This window comes from Stomoxys calcitrans, chromosome 4 (assembly GCF_963082655.1).
Source record: "Stomoxys calcitrans chromosome 4, idStoCalc2.1, whole genome shotgun sequence".
In the NCBI taxonomy this organism is placed as follows: domain Eukaryota; kingdom Metazoa; phylum Arthropoda; class Insecta; order Diptera; family Muscidae; genus Stomoxys; species Stomoxys calcitrans.
Window position 1 is genome coordinate 57,710,040 of NC_081555.1, and position 21,371 is coordinate 57,731,410.

Here is a 21,371-nt window from a genome sequence, read left to right on the forward strand (position 1 = left end):
TCCTATTTCTACCGTTGTGATAAATTTAGCTTGGTTGATTTCAAGTTCTTCAAATTTGTTAAAATCTCTCGTACTGAACTAGATGCAACAAATAATACGCAGAGCGTTTTAAGAAATTTAAAGATTTACCCGATTAATCTTCAAGCCTTGAAGATTCTCTTCGTTCTCCAAATGACAATTCACGTAAAAGGAAGAAGTCAAAGACGAACAAAAAGCTCCTTTGAGTATTGCTCTTGGAAATAATATTACTGCGCCAATACCGAATACTGATTCTAATGTAACTCAAAGCACCAAATTTAAATTTAAGGATAACTGAACTGATTACTGAAAAATATTGGAAATAAGACAGTGACGTCATTAGTTGTCACACTTTTTCTGGTTTAAATAGACAAAACTTCGTTAGTGAGACAACTACATCGCTTAATTCTCCAATTTTTGCTGCCGATACATCTGAAGGCGATATGAGATATCAAAGCCCAAGCTGAACTTGGATGTGAATTTGAAAATATTTAAATTTCAGGACACAGGTGCACGCAACACTACATCATTCCAAATTGTGATAACTGACTCTATTTTTGAGACCGTGTTTAATCCTGGCTTCTGGCCACCAAAGCCTTTAACACAGGAATATGTTAATAAAGAGAGAGAGAGAGAGAGTTCGTACTAATATTACGAATTTGCCTGCACGTTCTGAAGATTAACCAAAAAATAGGTACCTCATCTTCTGATAAAAAGTTATGTCTGATTTGTCAGAATGTTAGGGGATTAAATACCAAGTTATCTGATCTGTATACAGATAGTTTTGGATTTGAATACGATGTAACTGGCTTCACTGAAACCTGGCTTCATACAAAGGTTTTAAATACTGAAATTTTATGTGATAATACATTTTAAGATGTGATCGTACAATTGGCATAAAAAGTCTGGTGGTTGTGCCTTAATTGCAGTCTCGACTGAATACAGCGCATTTATCATCAATATCTTTATTGATACGTCCATCGAATTTCTGGCAGTCAAATAAAAATATGGAAACACATTTTTATTTTTGACTTCTGGATCTACTACTGAAATCTATAAAGCACACTTAGCTACTATCCAATCCGTGCTGTCGTGCTAAACCATGGGACTCATTAATTGTAACTGGGGACTTCAGTCTACCATCTATTCAGTGGAAAGAAAATAGTGATACAAATCATTTATTACCCATTAAAAAATAGTCATGTTGTTGAATTTATTGAGACAATTTTGGATACTGATTTATGCCAAGTTAATAGAATTTTCAACGCTAATGATAAAATACAGAGAACGAACGCTTTTACTAGTCCAGAGGATGTATTTCACGAAACTAATTATATTGATTTTAACCTTTCTACCTCTATCGTTCATATAACAAAATTGTCTTATATTGAAAGTATTTACGCTTTTTCGGAAACTGATAACCGGAAACTTAATACTCTTATGTCTGAAATGAAGTGGCATGAATCACTTCCATTAAATGATTTGGATAAGTCAATTGATCCATTTTATGATATTTTTAAGTACTGTATTCAGAAATCTGGTCCTGTAAAATGAAATGCCAACAGATATGGGCCACCTTGGAATAATAACAAACTGCGCAACTTAAAGAATAGAAAAAAACTATATAAAAAGAACAAGAAAACTGGTGCTGTGATGGACTTTTCTAAATACTCTGTGTCACGTTCTGAATATAACATATAATATAAGATCTCATATAACACTAATTTATCAAGTATAAAAGGCCAACTACAAGTAAACCCTGAGTCTTTTTATATACGTCTAAATTCTAAATGTAGATCGAACACTTTTCCAAAAGTTTTGAAATTTGGATCGATTGAAGCGGATGATGACATTTCCATCAACAATATATATGCAGACTTCTTTGCTGCTACTTATTCCCGGAAAATATATAACAAAGTTATTAAACCCTCCCACAACTTATACGGAAATAACACGATATTTATTCCACTAACAACAGCAGATACTGTACTGCTTTATTTGAAAAAATATAAAATGAAACAAACAAAACAATTGAAGTCCATATGGTATTCCTAGCAATATACAAAAGCACTGAGCAAATTCCCTGTCTAGTGTTTTTTCAATATTGTTTGATGAAACTTTACGGAAAAAATATTTCCCACCATTATGGAAAAATTCTTTCATAATACACCTGTTTAAAAGTGGATGTAAATTTGATGTCACCAACTTCAGAGGAATCGCAAAGCTTAAAAGCTTCATCACTGACTGTCTCTTCAACTTTCTTTACTGTTATCACGATATCAGCATGGATTTCGTAAATCGTATTAAACTGTAACAAATGTTTTGGAATTGACTACAGTTGTAAAAAAAGGATTTAGAAATCGTTTGCAAACTGATGTTATATGTACTGATTTTAGTAAGTCGTTTAATAAGGTAAATCATTGTCTTCTATTATACAAACTAGACCTGCTGGGGTTTCCAGACTCATTGCTTGCACGGATATCAAATTACCTTTTTAATTGGACTCAATCCCACTGCCACTTTAAAATATTCAAAATGTTTCAAAAATGATATGTTTAAAACATTTCAAATGTTATAGATCAACTGAAATTACAATTCGACCTTGACCGATTATACGACTTGTGTCAATAAAATCTAATGGAATTGAACATAAAAAAATTTAAACATATATCTTTTAACAGATTAAATAATTTAACCACAAGTTATATTATAAATGGTTCGCCCCTAGAGATTGTGGAATCAATCATGAATCTTGACTTTTTCTTAGATCAAAAGTTAAAATTTAGATCACATATATCTTTGACGGTCAATAAAGCCTTTGATTCTTTAGGGTTCGTTAAGCGTTGGGGCACAGAGTATGTGGATCCAATCAGTGCGAGAAACATATACATATTCCCTGCACGACCGATTCTGGAGAATGAATCAATAATATGGTGCCCTTATTATCAAATCCACTTCAATTCAATTGAGTCTATGCAAAAACAGTTCATGCTACTCTGCTTACGTGGACATAACCCGACATTTTATACTTTACCACCCTATAAGGAAAGATTAAGTCGGATCAAATGGCCCACGCTGAAAAGTCGGCGTACAATGCTGAACCTCAATTTAAAATTAAATATACTAAATGGAAACCTGAAGTCTGAGTTTCTATTAGATCACATTCACTTGAACGGACCGCTGAGACCAACACGGAATTTTTATCTTCTTCATTTTGAATACTATCGTACAAATTTTGCGAACAATGACCCATTTATGCGTCTATGCGTTGAACTTAATAAATATTACGATAAGATAGATCTGTGCAAAAAGAAATATACTTTAAAGAGGATAATTATTATTTTGCTGAGTTCGTAGTTATTAAGTGTAGTTGTGTATAGTCTAGTCTGTAGGGATTATAATATCTATAGGTTAGGTTGAAAAGAGGGTGCAGATATTAATCCGCCCATGCCATATGGAAATACACCTAAGCCAGTAATCGACTTGTTTTCCGCTCTAAAAACTATAAAGTAACCTCTTAAAAAAAGTTGGGAATTCCGTGCTACTTACAAAATCCTTAATTGTTTTTAACACCACTCCCCTAAGTTAATTCATGTCTGATATTGTGTCTCCACCTAAGGTACCGGTATCTGTTGGACGCAAAAGCCGAGCAATGACAAAGGAAATGCTCGCCGTCCTACTGACGCTGTTCCACAATGTTGCATGCGCATTCGTCGCCCACTCCCTTAATTCGGACGGCGTCGAGCCGAAAGGCTTCGGGTTAACCAAGTTCATTGACGGCTGTCCTCTGGCCTTCACCGCCAAATCGTATGTCCTTTCATTTCCCCTCACTCCCTTATTCGCATCCTCAGAGAAGGCGTTAATCTCCTTCTTACGCTGCAAGACTGTTCGTGACCTTACCGTCCTGGTTGTTATCGCTCTTATGGCAATTTTACTGTCGGCAAAGATGTTCGCAATCGACGTCCTCGCGTTTGCACTACACCACTTCACGCATTCCGGGATCCCCCGGATCTCCGTCTGCAGGACCGTATTATGGTCAGGCAGTCTAAAACAGATCTCAGTCCTTGAGTTCTCAATGTAAACCCCCAGGCAGACTCTGTCCTCTAGCTTTGATACATCCGTGTAACATGATCTTCCAGATGGCAATACTAGGGTTCCGTCATTCCGTCGGCACAGTCTTGGAGAGACGGCACAGATGGGAACAATGCCTTGCACTCGACTTCAAGGTTCATCAGGTATCCGATCGGAAACCTCTTCCCTTCCTTCCAGGTTTGCTATCGTCGCCTCGATTATACCGCGATGGTATAATGTGCTCCCATCCTCAATCTATTCTCCCATCGCGTTAAGTCTCATAGCCGCAGTGGCTGCCTGCAACATATGCTAAGGTGGACTGGATAGATTGTTATCGTTATCATACAATAACAGTCGATAACACGTGCTTTGCACGGTGTTGTATAAAAAACGGGCACATAAATTTTGACCGGTACCGTTCCTGAGTTTTACTTTTATCGTATCCAGTGCAAGTCATATGTTCTAGTTAGAATTTCGGTGAAGAGATGCCCTGGATAGTTATCGAAAACATGGTAAGCACTATATTGCCAAGCAATAAAACTTGATGTAAATTGTACCGATTGATGTTATCTATATTATTTTAAACAAGTAAAAGCGTGCTAAGTTCGGCCGGGCCGAATCTTATATGCCCTCCACCATGGATCGCATTTGTCGAGTTCTTTTCCAGGCATCTCTTCGTAGGCAATAAAGGATATAAGAAAAGATTTGCTCTGCTATTAGAGCGATATCAAGATATGGTCCGGTTTGGACCACATTTAAATTATATGTTGGATACCTGTATAAAATTTCACCCAATTCGAATAAGAATTGCGCCCTTTGGGGGCTCAAGAAATAAAATAGAGAAATCGATTTATATGGGAGCTGTATCGGGCTAGAGACCGATTCAGACCATAATAAACACGTATGTTGATGGTCATGAGAGAATCCGTCGTACAAAATTTCAGGCAAATCGGATAATAATTGCGACCTCTAGCCTCTAGCTCAAGAAGTCAAGATCCCAGAGCGGTTTATATGGCAGTTATACCAGGTTATGAACCGATTTGAACCTTATTTGACACAGTTGTTGAAAGTAAGAATAAAATACGTCATGCAAAATTTTAGCCAAATCGGATAGGAATTTTTGTGCCTCTGGAGTGCGCAATTTTTATCCGATTGGAATGAAATTTTGCACGACGTGCTTTGTTATGATATCCAATAACTGTGCCAAGTATGGTTCAAATCGGTTTATAACCTGATATAGCTGCCATATAAACCGATCTTGCGTCTTGACTTCTTGAGCCTCTAGAGTGCGCAATTCTTATCCGATTCGAATAAAATTTTGTACGGCGTGTTTTTTTATGATATCCAACAACTGTGCCAAGTATGGTTTCAATCGGTCCATAACCTGATATAGCTGTCATATAAACCGATCTTGGGTCTTGACTTCTTGAGCCTCTAGAGGGCGCAATTCTTATCCGATTTGCCTGAAATTTTGTACGACGGATCCTTTCTTGACCTTAACATACGTGGTTTTTATGGTCTGAATCGGTCTATAGCCCGATACAGCTCCCATTTAAATCGATCTCTCTATTTTACTTCTTGAGCCCCCAAAGGGCGCAATTCTTATTCGAATTGGCTGACATTTTACACAGGTCTACAACATATAATGAAATTGTGGTCCAAACCGGACCATATCTTGATATCGCTCTAATAGCAGAGCAAATCTTTCTTATATCCTTTTTTGCCTAAGAAGAGATGCCGGGAAAAGAACTCGACAAATGGTGGAGGGTATATAAGATTCGGCCCAGCCGAACTTTGCACGCTTTTACTTGTTTTATTTTCATTTTAAAAACAATGTTTATTCTGATTTAACACTGGCCAAGAAAGGAGCGGTTTTTTAATTTTCTTATTTGAGGATAATTTAAAAAAGAAAATTTAATTCACTCCGCAAAATAATTTAATTTTAAGTCACGGAGAGAATGAAACAATTTGGAAGAGCGTAAATAAGACATATAATCTCATTTCAATTTGATTGAAATTTGAGACTCGGGGCGTTAGAGACACAACTTGTTTTTTGGTACCGTTGGCACTTTTATACGTTGGTGTGGTAATATAATAATATTTGTTTTTCATATATACTACCGTCTTCTTTTAAAACTATTTATTTCTTTTTTTAGTTGACGATCGTGGGGTTGCCATAATTGTATTATTACAAAGAGCAAGCTATCAAATCAACCCTGGGTAACACAACTCTGTACAAACCTTTTAGTCGTTTTAATAATACTACCTCAGACGACGCAAGTTTGCCACACTGATACAACTCTTCTTCTTAGTAAAGACACAAACACTGAGTTTATTTTCGGGTTAGTTCATGTAACTAAATTAACTGAGCCACAGTTTGATAAAAAGTACTGAAATCTGTGGGTATGGATCAGGCCCGAAGGACAACGAAAGACAGATGGTCACAAAGAGCGGGCTGTGAGCATTCCACAACTATGTGGCCTAATCTAGACTTGAAGAGGTCTACCGCTTTGATGTCATTGGCTAGGACACACGTCCCAGACATTGTTTCCGTCATGACAGGTCTAATCGAAAAATGCTGACGAATTAAAGGTTGCCAGTAACGACTTTTGTGGAAGCTGTGAGGACATCGAAGAACATCTTCTATAGAACATCTTCTGTGTGTGTGTCCCGCATTGGCAGTCAGAAGGAGTTCCACATTAGGGTCTTATTTTTTGAGAACCTGTCTGATTAGCGGATGTGGACATTGGCAAGATGTTGGGCTATTTAAAGCGATCTGGATGGGTTAACGGTGGAAACTAGAAGGCATCTTCCTTCTTCTGTTCCCGTGGTAACACAAGGGATGAAAACGTCTAAGTGAGTCTGATGGCAGACTGCTACATAAAACTAACCTAGCTCATGTAAACGCCACAAAGCAGTGTCCAAGCAAATTTAATTTTTTAATCTTTAAAAGTATGGTAACATAAAATAACAATAACATATCCCACGGCCTGGCCAAGCCCTATATATGAGTTTTTACAACTTACACTATTGGATGAGTAGTCATTCCGTTTGTAACACCGTGAAATAATTATCTTCGACTCTATAAAGTATATATACTCCTGATCGCCTTGACATTCTGAGGCGGTGTAGCCATGTCCATACGTTCGTATTTTCAGTCCTGTAGTTGGTACTATTTTTTCTTTCGTACGGATTGAGCTAGAGCTCTGAAGTTTGTCATATAGATACACCTTAAAAATTTATATTACCAAATAGTACAAAGTAGCATATATTCGTCAATATTTTACGGAGAGTGCTAGAAATTGTTGGAAACATTTCAAGCTTTAAACTTAAGTAAAAAAATAGAAAAATCACCGTGGTGCTTTTTTGCCAGTATTTACCTTTTTAAATTTAGTAAAAATATTAGCCATGTTGCTATAAAACAACGTGTGGTCTTATAACGAAATGCGTCAATTTTCCATTTAAAACTTTTCTTAATACCTATTGCTTACGAAAATAGAAAGACATGAGTATGTTTTGGTAGCCAAAGTTTACAAAACCTTGAAGTATACAGGAATATCTTTATTGGTAAAGTATCCAAATTTTTTAAAACAAAAATATTTTTCATATTGAAAACGAAGCAATTTTTAATCTGCTACAGATATTAACATAATTCTTTTTTTATTTTGTTCATACATATACTGGCACAATTTGGAATTTACAGTATATTGCTTAAAAATTGACAGAGTTATTAAGAAAAAAAAAGAAAAAATTAAGACAAAATTTTGATATTTTAAAATTAAACTACTAATACCTCATTAAAGGTATATGTTGTCATGGTACATTATATATGTTTTTTAGACATCGGTTCAGCAGATCTCAAGTTACAGACCATTGACGTTTGGAGAAGTAGAATGTGGTCAACTTTGAAACCCTTTATTGAAGATATAGACGAACATTTTCCATTTTCCGGAAAGCCTATGTCCTCCTCTAGAAACATGTCTAGAATATTTTTTACCACTCAGATCAAATTGTAAAAAGTTGTGGACTTATTTCCAATTTGACATAATGCGGCCTGTCAGTTTGACCATTTATTAATTGACTTTTAGGGGTAAAGTACAAAAAGGTTGAAATGTTGTTTATTTATTTCATCAGCTAGTGGCAGCTAGGAAAACCATACAAGTAAAAATTTTATATTACAATTTAAATAAACGAAAACACGTTAAAAACATAAACATAAGTAAGCTCACATTCACCCATAGAGATTGGCAAAAGTCTATATAAAAAGTGATCGCCGAACCCACAGTAATGGGTTCAAATTAAGCATCTCTGTATTCGGAAGATGAACGATAAACCGCAGTAACGGTTTTTGCATTCACACACAAGCACTCAGTAATGACTAAAACGAATCCGTAGTAATGGATTTAGAATAGAGTACATTCGGTAACATTGTCAAATCCGCAGTAACGGATATAGATGGAACCGTCAACGTCGTCGAATCCGTATGACGGATTTTGTCCCAGACACGATCAGAACACAGCAGCAGGAGAACAGAAACGATAGGTTTCAATATGGTTGTAGGCAAAAACAATGAAACAATATGTATGAAACGAATGAAATGATGAAACAGGAACGAAGGTGAGGCAGGAATGACTCGTATAAAGAGACAGAAGATGTGTAGCAGGATACAGCAGATCGTTAACTTAGTAAATAAAAGCTTGAAACGGCAGGATGTTGAACAGCACGCACAGTTGAGCAAGTTAAGATAAAAAAAAAATATAATCTAATTCGTCAAGATAGCTCTTATTATTATAGATATTGTATCAGACATGCAAAACAAGTGGTATGCATTATTAAACTCCTTCTTTATGCAGAAAAATGGAGTACATGCTTCATAAATGCGTTTTACAAAGGGTTGTCTAAGTGGAACATAACATCTCATGGGCCGGACTGGTACATGGAAATGTAAATGTCCAAGAAATAAGAATCAATTTCACCATTTACTAACTTAACCATGAACACGCAGGAATCAATATGATCATAAAAATGCATCTTAGTATCAAGCAAAACTCCTAAATCCTAAAAAGAAGCCACGCTCTGAGAACATAATTTCTTCTATAATACGAAGTCAGAAACGCAGACCTTCTTGAATAGGACATACTCTTACATTTCTTCCTATTAAGGCTCATGCAATAAATATCACACCATTCTATCAGCCTGTCAAGAATGTTCTGTATTCCGATAGAATAAGAAGGTGAACAAATGTACGAAAAAAACTTTTTACAGTCTGTATACATTAATATCTTTGAAGATCCAATAACAGACAGATGATTATTCAAATATAGAGCAAATAGAATCGGGTCAAGAAGACTACCCTGCGGAACACCAGACGTAAATACCCTACGAATCTGATATCAATATTCGGGAAAAGTGTCTACGAGGACACACCACCCAAATAGGAAGTATTTGCTGACCATTGCAATATGAGGCTCAAATAAGAGGCATTTTAGAGTAGAACACGTATCTGATATATATTTTCAAAACCAAATCATGTTTGCAGACTATAGGGATCAAATGAAAGGTATTTGGTAGTAGACTATAAATCTGATATCTAAGTTCGGGACCAACTGTTCTGGGGGTCTACCCCTTTCCCAAAATACCCCAGAAACAGCAATTTTTTACTCAGCTTCGTAATATGGGGCTCAAATAAAGGTTTTTGGGAGTAGAATACGTATTTGAGTATTGATTTCCAAATGTAGGATCATGTATTAAGGGCATCACCCCTTCCCCAAAACACACCAGAAAAGGTAAAAAATTTTCGACCGTGCCAATATGTGGCTCAAATAAAAGGTATTTGAGATTGAAAAACGAATTTGATAACCAATTTTGGGGCCATGTGTTTGGGGGACGCCTCAACCTGTAAACTCCCATCAAACCAATGGCAATATAGGGTTTAAATAAATGGCATTTGAGAGCACGATGCTTATATTTTTTCAGGGCCAAATGTCAGGACCACTTCACCCCCGAAAACACCCCTAAATCGGACATCATGAGAGTATCGGGCTGAAATAAAGTATTTTAAGAATGGAGTACACCTTACATCCAAACTTGAAATCGTAGACCAATGAAGATCATATGGGATTTAGAAAAAGGCACTTATATTGTTAAACTGTTAGTCAAGCGATATACTATTTTCGTAGCATGGTATTTCACTGAAAGCTCTTTAATTGTGGAAAAAAATGTTCAAAGTAAAATTTTGCTCCATATAAAAAGAAGTCGCAACGGAGTGGGCCCGGTACAGCTAGTGAGCCATAAAAGGTTTATTTCTGTATGGAAAACTTAAAAATTTAAAGGAAAATTCTTTAGAAATGCCTGAACATGGTAACGTAAATATAAATCGTAAGGATTAAGTATGTTGTTGGACGTTCCACACCCAAACCAGCCTTCAATAGGACATTTGGACCGATCGCGGCTAGTGGGACCAAGTGTCTGGGAACTGAGTTCCGGCACTACGAAATAACCCCCAATGAAAGAAGTCTCAAAGCAAGAAATTAAATAAAGCCCAATGTTTTGGATGTTATTTTTTGGTGAAATAATGGTAAGGTTAGGATAGGATAATTTTCTAATTTCAATCAGAAAATAATTATAAAAAGACTTGCAATCTATCATTAACTACTTGACAAAACAGGCAATAGATTTGGTGGCATGGTGAGCTTACACGTTCGCCTGCAATTTTAGGGTTGACTGGTCTTAACGCTTAAATAACTGCTAAAGTTTAACTTGATGGTCGTCGCTTTTTAGTTGAAGCAACGTTTTCAGTCACTCCTGCCTGTGGTTACGAACAATAGCTTGGGAAACATTTAAGTACTACATTTTTGGAACAATGTGGAAATTAAAGGGTAAATAGAGAAAATTTAGATGTTGTGTTCAATTTAAGATAGCGCATGCGATTTCCGCGTCAGCGATTTTTTGGAGTATGTTCATTTCTTTATTTGGAAATTGTTTCATAATGAAATAATATCCAAAGAGTATCGACAAAGTAAAACCAAAAAATATGAAATATTCCCCAAATTACTTTAGGGGCTTATTTCGTAGTTCCCTGAATCCCTTCCCCCAAAAACCTGGCACCATGGAGTGGTGGGCAAAATTGTTTTAATTATTTTTAAAAATAATTTTCATACTACCGTATTTTAGCAAGACAAAGAACCTAACCACACGGCTCACACTATTAAGGAATGGTTGTTAATAGCACCAAACAACTGAAAACTCTCTCCAGTCGCCAGATATTAATCGAATAGAATATCTATGAAATTATCTTTACCGCCATTTGATCATGCGAGATATAAACAAGAAGTAAAATAGAGAGATCGATTTATATGGGAGCTGTATCGGGCTATAGACCGATTCAGACCATAATAAACACGTATGTTAATGGTCATGAAAGAATCCGTCGTACAAAATTTCAGGCAAATCGGATAATAATTGCGACCTCTAGAGGCTCAAGAAGTCAAGATCCCAGATCGGTTTATATGGGAGCTAAATCAGGTTATGAACCGACTTGTACTTTATTTGACATAGTTGTTGAAAGTAACAATAAAAAACGTCTTGCGAAATTTCAGCCAAATCGGATAGGAATTGAGCCCTCTAGAAGCTCAAGAAGTCAAGTCCCCAGATCTGTTTATATGACAGCTATATCAGGTTATGAACCGATTTGAACCATATTTGGCACAGTTGTTGGATATCATAACAAAATACTACGTGCCAAAATTCATTCAAATTGGTTAAGAATTGCGCCCTCCAGAGGCTCAAGAAGTCAAGACCCAAGATCGGTTTATATGACAGCTATATAAGGTTATGGACCGATTTTAACCATACTTGGCACAGTTGTTGGATATAATAACAAAACACGTCGTGCAAAATTTCATTCCAATCGGGTAAGAATTGCCCACTCTAAAGGCTCAAGAAGTCAAGACCCAAGATCGGTTTATATGGGAGCTATATCAGGTTATAAACCGATTTGAACCATACTTGGCACAGTTGTTGGATATCAGAACAAAATACGTCGTGCAAAATTTCATCCCAATTGGATAAGAATTGCGCACTCTAGAGGCTCAAGAAGTCAAGACCCAAGATCGGTTTATATGGCAGCTATATCAAAACATGACCGATATGGCCCATTTACAATACCAACCGACCTACACTAATAAGAAGTATTTGTGCAAAATTTCAAGCGGCTAGCTTTACTCCTTCGGAAGTTAGCGTGCTTTCGACAGACAGACGGACGGACGGACAGACGGACGGACATGGCTAGATCGACATAAAATTTCACGACGATCAAGAATATATATACTTTATGGGGTCTCAGACGAATATTTCGAGTAGTTACAATCAGAATGACGAAATTAGTATACCCCCCATCTTATAGTGGAGGGTATAAAAATAAAGATAATTTCTGTACTGTAACCCAAAAATGATGGGTTCTATACAATCTCGCCTTCAATCCATCATAAAATTTGAAGTATTGGGTAAAATTGCAAATTTTGCCCATGAACATTCCATTCCATGCCCCTAAATCGGTTCATGCACTCATAGAAAAAATTGGCTGAAAATACCAAACACTGTTTGCAGAATATAAGTAGTTAATTTTGCTGCTAATGTAGCAGTAATTCTGCTATTACAGTAGTAGTTCTGCAATTTGAGGGCAGCAGGCTTACTGCTGTTGTTGGCTGAATGACTGCTGCTTAATTATGAAGAGGGTGTTAGAAGAAGGATGTTTACAATCACCATTGTATTTATACTTTCCAAAATCTCTTTTCTTTAAATTTTATTTAACAAAAGGCCTTGCCGGTCATGTGCATATTAGTAGAGCAATAACAAAAAATGCTAGCGAGTTCAGCCACATTTCGAAATGTATGCCAATGGAAAGATTATGTAGCTTCTTTACAGTAATATTCCACAAGTTAAAATCATCTCTTCCAAAAAATTACTAAAAAACACCCAAAGTAATCAAAACCTATAACAAACATAAAACGTGCATTAAATTTGTTCGTAATCGACTTAGAATGTGAAAACGATCAACAAAATATATGAAATAAGGTTGCATATCGAATTTTCGAGGCAAGACGAATAAAAATATACTCTCCATCATATGGTGATAAGTATTATAAAAATTTTGTGGTCTTGGCATATCGAAGATAATGAAAATGGCGACGGGCCCAACTGATTTTTTGTATCTTCATGCTATTTTTATGTACACATTACTCTTAGAAATGAATATATACGAAAAAGTCAAAAACAGATTTGTACCCTTTTATTAACCTTTGAGGACGAATGTGTTAGTTTTGTTTTGATTTAATTTAATTTTTAATTGTGCATTGAAACAATTTTTCAACCCAGTCTTTCAGGTTTTGAATTTCAAAAACAAAGAAACAGAGAAAGACCAATTTTTAGTTTTGAATTTCACTTGTGTCTTGAAATAACTTTCTCAATGTAGTCGTTCTGGTTTTGAATTTCAACGAAAAAAAAATAATTTTTTCAATTAGAATTTGGATTTGGAAGAAATTTGAATTGAAAAAAGTTTAGTATGTTATGCGGCGAATGAAATGTGCGGACCTACACATTGATCCAATGCTTAGACCAGTACCAGGTGGACCGGATCCATAGAGACTGGATAAACCATATGCTAAGGAACAGGTGGATAAATTGAGGGTCCCATGACATAAACATAAGGGAGAAAGTGGCACAGGGCGGCAGCTATGCAGAAGGGTCTTGCATATGGCATATGACTGGGCTAGACCCAGAGATCTCAATGTTAACCCAGAGAAGACAGAAATATGCCTGTCCACTAGGAAGACGAAGGTGGGCCAACCACTAGGAAGACGAAGGTGACGCACCACGATTTCGATCTCTGACAAGGTCAAACATTAGAAGTGTCCCATTCAGGAGCGTACTGAGATGGCTCGCAAATGTTGGGCGAAATGGGCCTAAATCCGAGCATAGTCTACTGGCTCTAAAGGAGCGTGATTAGATCAATACTTATTTACGCCTCAGTAATTTATTGGACTGCCATAGAAAGAATTTCAACATAAGGACCATACAACAGGTTCAAAGAACATGTTGTCTTAGCATGGGCGGAACGATGAGGACCACGCCCACTAGGGCACTGGAAACTATTCTAGATATCCGACCCATTGACATACACATTAGGTGTGAGGCAGCCAATGCGGCTGCTATGAGACTTATAGCGATAGGAGAATGGATTGAGGATCCGGGCGATCACGTACTGCACGAGTGTGAACATCCTTAGGGAAAGTTCAATGGAATAAGGGGGAATGAAAGGGCGGACGATTTGGCTGTGAAGGCCAAAGAACTGCCGTCAATAAAATTGATTAACCCGAGGCCTTTCGGGTCGACGCAGTCCGATTTAAGGGCGTGGGCGACGAACATGTGGGCATGTAATACTGTGGAACAGCGAAGCAGTCGGTAGGATGGCGAAAATCCTATGGGGTGGTCTGGATCGGGATGCTGAAAGGAAGTAAGAAGGATGCCCTTATAGCTTTTGATATCATAAAGGGACACGTAGGACTACGAACTCACTTATGCAAAATCGCTGCGGTAAGTGGTAGCATGTGTAGGGCATGTGGGGTATTTTTTAAGTAGCACGGAATTCCTAACTTAATTTTTTTTCTTTCGAGATTACTTTTTAGTTTTTGGAGCGCACAACAAGTCGATTTACTGGCTTAGGTGTATGTCCATAGTGGCATTGGGCGGATTACTATCCGAACCCTTTTTTCAACCTAACCCAAACTAACCTAACATATTATATCCGAAATTTCTTGGAGTCGAGGAACTAAAAAAGACCCTATAATGCGAGTATAAGGAAAGGATATAAGGAAAGGATTCAATAAATAAAATCTGCGTAAGACAATCAAGTAAAATAGATAAATAGAATAATTGAATCCAGTCTAATGTTGTTTCAAATCAACCATTTGAAATTTTTTGATGGAGTGAAAATTTGTCCGTGGACACGAATTGCGAGTTGTGAGCTAAACAATATTATCATTTAAGCATCCCTAATAACTCATATACCACATACATTTATATCTTGATCGAGTTTTTTTTTCCACCAACCAACACGCAGGGGATGTTCCCTAAATATGTAGTGCAATGCGTTGGAGAGGAAAGTTAAGGATAGGAGGGGGGGAATAGTGTTTATTGACACTTGCTTTGAATAACTGGATGTCGTAAGTAGCGGAAAAAATATCCGTCGGAAGTCGATTCCACATACCAACCGATAGTGCATGGTCCGACCAGCTGGCCAATCGATTACAAACTGGTGCGCGCTTCAAAAAAATCTTGTATTTCTGACAAATAACCTCAAGTCAGGAATCAGAAGACTGATTTCCGGAGAACACACACCGTGGAAGAATCGATAGAACAGTGCCACATATCGACGATGCTCAATAGAAACAATAGAGTTAGATACCCTACCATCTCCAATCAACACCAACGCCCGTCTCTGCACATTTTGGAGGTCAGGCCCATTTATGCAAGTTATATTCCATCTTCGGCCTGATGTACGGGATTAGCGGGAGTAAAATATTTCTTACACAGCTTTAGAAAGCCCAAGCACTTGAATGCTTCTTTCGACACTTGGAATACATGTTTTGACCAACGGACATCACATTGAATATTCATGCCCACAACATCCAGAGCCTCTGACTGCTTGATATCTACACCGTCGATAGATATTGACGAATGTAAAGTGTCAATGAATCGTTTATGGGACAACTAACAGCACTGCTTTTGGCGTGCTTTAAAATCTACTCTGTTCATTCGACCCCACTCTGAAATGGCCAGCAAATCCTGGCAGAGTGTTACATCCATAATCCGCCTCCTGTCTTTAATCACTCGAAGACTCGGCCTAAGGTCGAATGAAAATGAATGACAGGAGTGGCTGCCATCTGCGAATGAGTAGATCGGATCCGAAGTCAGACCCATTAGATCGTCGATGAAAATAAGAAAAAGAGAGGACGAAAGAACAGAGCCTTGTGGTACTTCTGCGGTCAATTGTATTCGTCAGATGAGAACCCATATACAACAACTCTTATAGTGCGATCTCTGAGAAGACACGATATAAATCGAGCGAAGTTATTACCGACACCAAAAGCGACTAGCTTTGAAAGGAGTGCACCGTGCCAGACCCTATCAAATGCCTTGGAAATCCAGAGCCACGACCTTACTCCACCGAACTGGTGAATAGAGCGACTCCAACGTGTAGACAGGAATGCCATCAGGTCACCCGTGGAGCGATTTCTGCGGAACCCATATTGTCGGTCGCTAAGAAGACCATTGGACTCTTAGTATCTCACAAGAAGATTGATCATGCTCTACATAACCTTGCCATAATGCTATTGGTTGGTAATTGGCAGGTTCGGTTGCCTCACCCTTTTTGGGGATAGGCTGCACGTTCGCAATCTTCCAACACGCCGGAAAAACACCCATAAAATTGCATAAAACAAGTGACGATATGACATCCGGGCCTGGGGATTTATTTACGTCGAGATCTGCAAGAACCCTTTTGACTACACGTGTTCGAAAATATATCTGAGGCATAGAACTAGATACGTCTTCAATAACGGGGAGTGGTTGATCGCTTTCCGGCAGGGAAGAATTTCCCGAGAAACATGTCAGACAGTTGTCTTTAATGAAAGTCGGGATAGCCGATGAGTTGCCCTTCACTCTTTCCACAAACGACCAAAAACTTTTACTTCCCCTTGAAGAAGCAAGTACTTTAGCATGAAGACGCTGTTCGTGCAGAAAATTTTCGCGTCTAAATACTCCGGCACACGAAGTTCTTGTCTGTTTGCGCAGCAATACATTACTGGCATTTTTATTTGAACGCCAATTCCTGAATGCCTCCTCTTTCTATCTGACGACATTCCTGCATGTCTGGTTAAACCATCTTTTGTCCTTCGATTAAACCAAAATTATTTTGGTTGGAATAAATAACTCCATTCCAATTAAGATTACCTTCTCTATCATTTCAGCTGCTGCATCTACGTAGCTCAGCCCAACGAGGTTTTTCGTACATAAAAATTGTCCGCTTTGTGGCTGTAGATAAAGCGGCACAAAGGGTTTAATACGAAAAAGATGCTGAAATAATGCAATGAACGAGATTTCCAAGAGACACATTTACTTCGTACTTTTCAGGATGCGTAGTTATGAAAAAAATCAAGTCATCTGTTGCCCGTTGACACACGGATTATGTGTCGGTTCGTTTACCAGTTGCGTCATTTCATTCGGCGTGGCAAATAACTCGGCGTATTGGCCCTCCGCAATCGTGTGGCCCGAATGGGAAAGTGAAGTAGAGTTATGGACATTAAATCCCCAGCGACAACGATTTCACTGAGAATCAGAAAGAGCTTCGAAGCCATTAATGGAATCCTTCCTTTCCGTGTTTGGACTTCTATGTATATAAAATCCGAAATGTATGTGTGTTGCAATCCTGAATTTTTGCCCATAGAGGACCAAATTCTGGATCCTGTGAGTCCAGGCGCTGCCGTCTTTGGAACACTACATCGTTACGCACATATACCACAAGACCTCTGTGAGAAATAAAAAGTGAGAGGGTGCGCTACCCAGGAACGTGGAACTGCATCCTCACGCACCTGTGTCTCAAATAGAGCTAATACATCAGGACGATGGTAAAGAATGTGGGAATGCACTGCAAATAAATTACATCTTAAGCCTCGAATGTTGGCGAAATGTATTTCAAACCCATCCAACATACTACCAACCAGAAAACAAAAACAAATTGCCGTGTGTAATGAGTTGGTGTTTTTTCTGTTGTCTACTTGTTTGCCATTGTTGTTTGTTAAGCGTTTCGATATTCGCGTGTGGATTTGGTTATTATTTTTTTCTTTCCTTGTACCGAAGCGGTATTTTGTTATTGTTTGTTGTTCTTTTTTATTGTCTGTTTTGTTCGTTTCTTTATGTGTTTATACTGCATTTTTTTGTTTTTTATTTAAAACTATTGACAATATTAGATTCACTATAAACGACGAAAGACAAAGAACTTGCGAACCGGAAGACGGACAAATTTCAACCAAGTTATTCGTTTTTGGAAGGCAATTGATTTCTTTTTATCGATTAAGTACCGTTTGATGAACTAGAATCCCAACCAACAGGACTGTGCAAGTTTGGATATCTTTTTTTTGTACCTTCCACATTGGCGATAGCTCTACATTAGATTTTTTATTTACACATTTTTAAGACCACGGTAATAATACTAATCCTCAATTCTGAACATATGACTTTCAATTCGAATTAATTTTCACTAAGTCAACCGTAATTATATCTACTTACCATATGTAATATCATCCTTTTTATACCCTACACCACCACTGTGGTATTGTAGATTTGTGCATTTGTTTGCAACGCTAAGAAGGAAAAGAGCTAGACCCATTGATAAGTATACCGATCGACTCAGAATCACTCTCTGATTTGATTTAGCCATGTCCGTCTATGAGTCTATGTATTCTTGTAATCAAAGTGCAGGTCGTATTTGTCGTCTAATCATGGCGAAATTTTGACTATTTGGCCCAAGGACGAACGCTATTGATTTTGATAAAAATCGGTTCAGATTTAGATAGATATAGCTTCCATACATATGTATCGCCCGATTTGCACTTAAATTGCTGTAGTAAGGACAATTTTCAACCGATCTGCACAAAATTTGGCGCGGATTGTTTTGTTACCGATCTTAATATATCTGCAAAATGTCATCAAAATCGGTTCAGATTAAGATATAGCTTCCATATATATGTATCGCCCGAATTGCACTTAAATAGGCGTAGTAGCTACAATTTTCAACGATCTGCACAAAATTTCGTACTGATTGGGTTGCTACTGATTTTAACATATTTGCAAAATTTCATCAAAATCGGTTCAGATTTTGATATAGCTGCCATAAATATGTATCGCCCGATCTGCACTTAAATTGCTGTAGTAAGGACAATTTTCAACCGATCTGCACAAAATTTGGCGCGGATTGTTTTGTTACCGATCTTAACATATCTGCAAAATGTCATCAAAATCGGTTCAGATTAAGATATTGCTCCCATATATATGTATCGCCCGATTTGCACTTAAATGGTCGTAGTAGCTACAATTTTCAACCGATCTGCACAAAATTTGGCGCGGATTGTTTTGTTACTGATTTTAACATATCTGCTAGATTTCATCAAAATCGGTTCAGATTTGGATATAGCTCCAATATATATATTTATAAGGCTGTAATATATTTATAAGGCTGTAATAAATACAATTTGTAACCGATCTGCACAAAATTTGGCACGGATTGTTTTGTTACTAATCTTAACATATGTGCGAGATTTCATATTTCATATATATTGCCAGTTTTGCACCGGCCGTAGTAACAACAATTTTCAAACGATCTATTTAATAGTCGGTTCAGATTTAGATATAGCTCTAATATACATATATTTTTATATATTACCCGAATTTATAATTGTAGGGTAGGCGTAGGGTACTATATAGTCGGCTCCGCCCGACTTTTGCCCTTCCTTACTGGTTATTTTTTATATCAAAGTTAAATATCCGCGAAAATAATATTATTATTATACTTTGTCACTTTAAACTATTTTAGATATTCGTTATTATGATACTTTAACTACACCTATCTATAAAACTACTTAGACTTACATTTTCCTTTATTCTCTTCGTTTAATCAAATACTTGTGAATTTTCCCGATATATTGTCTTGCTAAATCGAACCAATTCTTGAAATGTGATGAAAGCTAAATGAAATGTACCAAAGTTTGGGCTGACTACAAAAATATTGGAAATATCAGCAAGATGTGTAGGTAAAGACCTAATTTGTAGCAAATTTACACCCTATGCTACCCACATTTTGGCTAGTACCTTCTCTGCCACAGTGCTATCAATTTTTGCAAAAAGTTACTGGTAGAGGGGGTATTGACACAAATTGTTCTAAAAATTTAGGTTGCTATTCTATCAAGTCTTCGAAATAGAGACATTTTAAATTAATAAAAAATACAGCAATTTTTTGTGTTTGAAATCTTACTCAAAACAAATGGGAAAATTTTTCCCAAATTCATTAATAAAGATGCATTTTAGAGTACAAATAAAAATAAGACATTTATGACCCATTCGTCCTCAAAGGGTTAAGCAACTTTGTTCAATAAGGACTTACAATGAAAATACCTTTTTTTACTAAAAAATGGAAAATTCCACTTTTTCACATTCTTCCATTCAAAATTTAACTAAATTATCGGATGATGACACATATTGCAACATATTCATTGTAAACTTAGTCACCAATCCACATTATCAACATGAAAATCGTCCCACAAATGATTTCTTAAATCCAAAATACGAAACGCGTCTCGGCCAAAATTTCAACAAATAACAATTAACAGTCGAATAACCCCGAAACCAGTGAAGATATTGTATACATCAAGCGGACTTTTTTGCAAGAATTTTTGAGCACTATCCTGCAAAGGAAGGAGGAAGAAGGAGCACAGGAAGATTTGGCAGCCCGAACAATTTGTTGAAATGCTGAAGTGGCAACTTTTGTGGCATGGCAATAAGCGCCCGAACGACCTAGAGCCTTGAAATTTTGCACATGATTTCGAAAACCCCCCAGCTCTAATAATTTATCCGTTCTGAAATGGCACTTTTTTACTAGACCTCAGGACCAACATTGAACGGGAAATAGCTACTGAGTTGACTGAAATGTTAGATCAAAAATTAGGTCCAACGTAATGACCAATGCAAACGTGTTCGCCGTAGTCATATGAAAGAATTGAAGTTATATTCATAAATGTTTTGATTGTTCTTGGAAATTGGAAAACACCATACTTGAAACATTATTTTATAACACTTACCGCTTACACAAGATTTTTTTTGTGGAAGTAATGTGTCCCAAACAATAATATTTTTGTTTTCCGAGCTTTGACCAGCTGAAAAGAAAAAGGTAAACATTATAAGTGGCGTAAATATTATATATTTTCATACATATTTGTACATATTTAAAAACGTATATATATATATATATATATATATATATATATATATATATATATATATATATATATATATATATATATATATATATATATATATATATATATATATATATATATATATATATATATATATATATATACCTAAAAGAGAAAGTTTTAAGTCTGGAAATCAGTGCTACTTCCAAAATCCTTCATTGTCTCTTCATAAGTACGGTATCTGTTAGACGCGAA

The 21,371-nt window shown here is 36.8% G+C and overlaps 1 protein-coding gene across 1 annotated transcript in view; it reads right to left on the bottom strand.

Moving 5' to 3' along the window:
- Positions 1-21,371, bottom strand: part of LOC106087131 (dmX-like protein 2) — a 552,769-nt gene that overhangs the window by 82,152 nt on the left and 449,246 nt on the right. Inside the window, exon 18 of the mRNA XM_059366477.1 lies at positions 21,000-21,074. Within this exon, the coding sequence (XP_059222460.1) occupies positions 21,000-21,074 (75 nt within the window). The remainder of the gene's footprint in view (positions 1-20,999; positions 21,075-21,371) is intronic.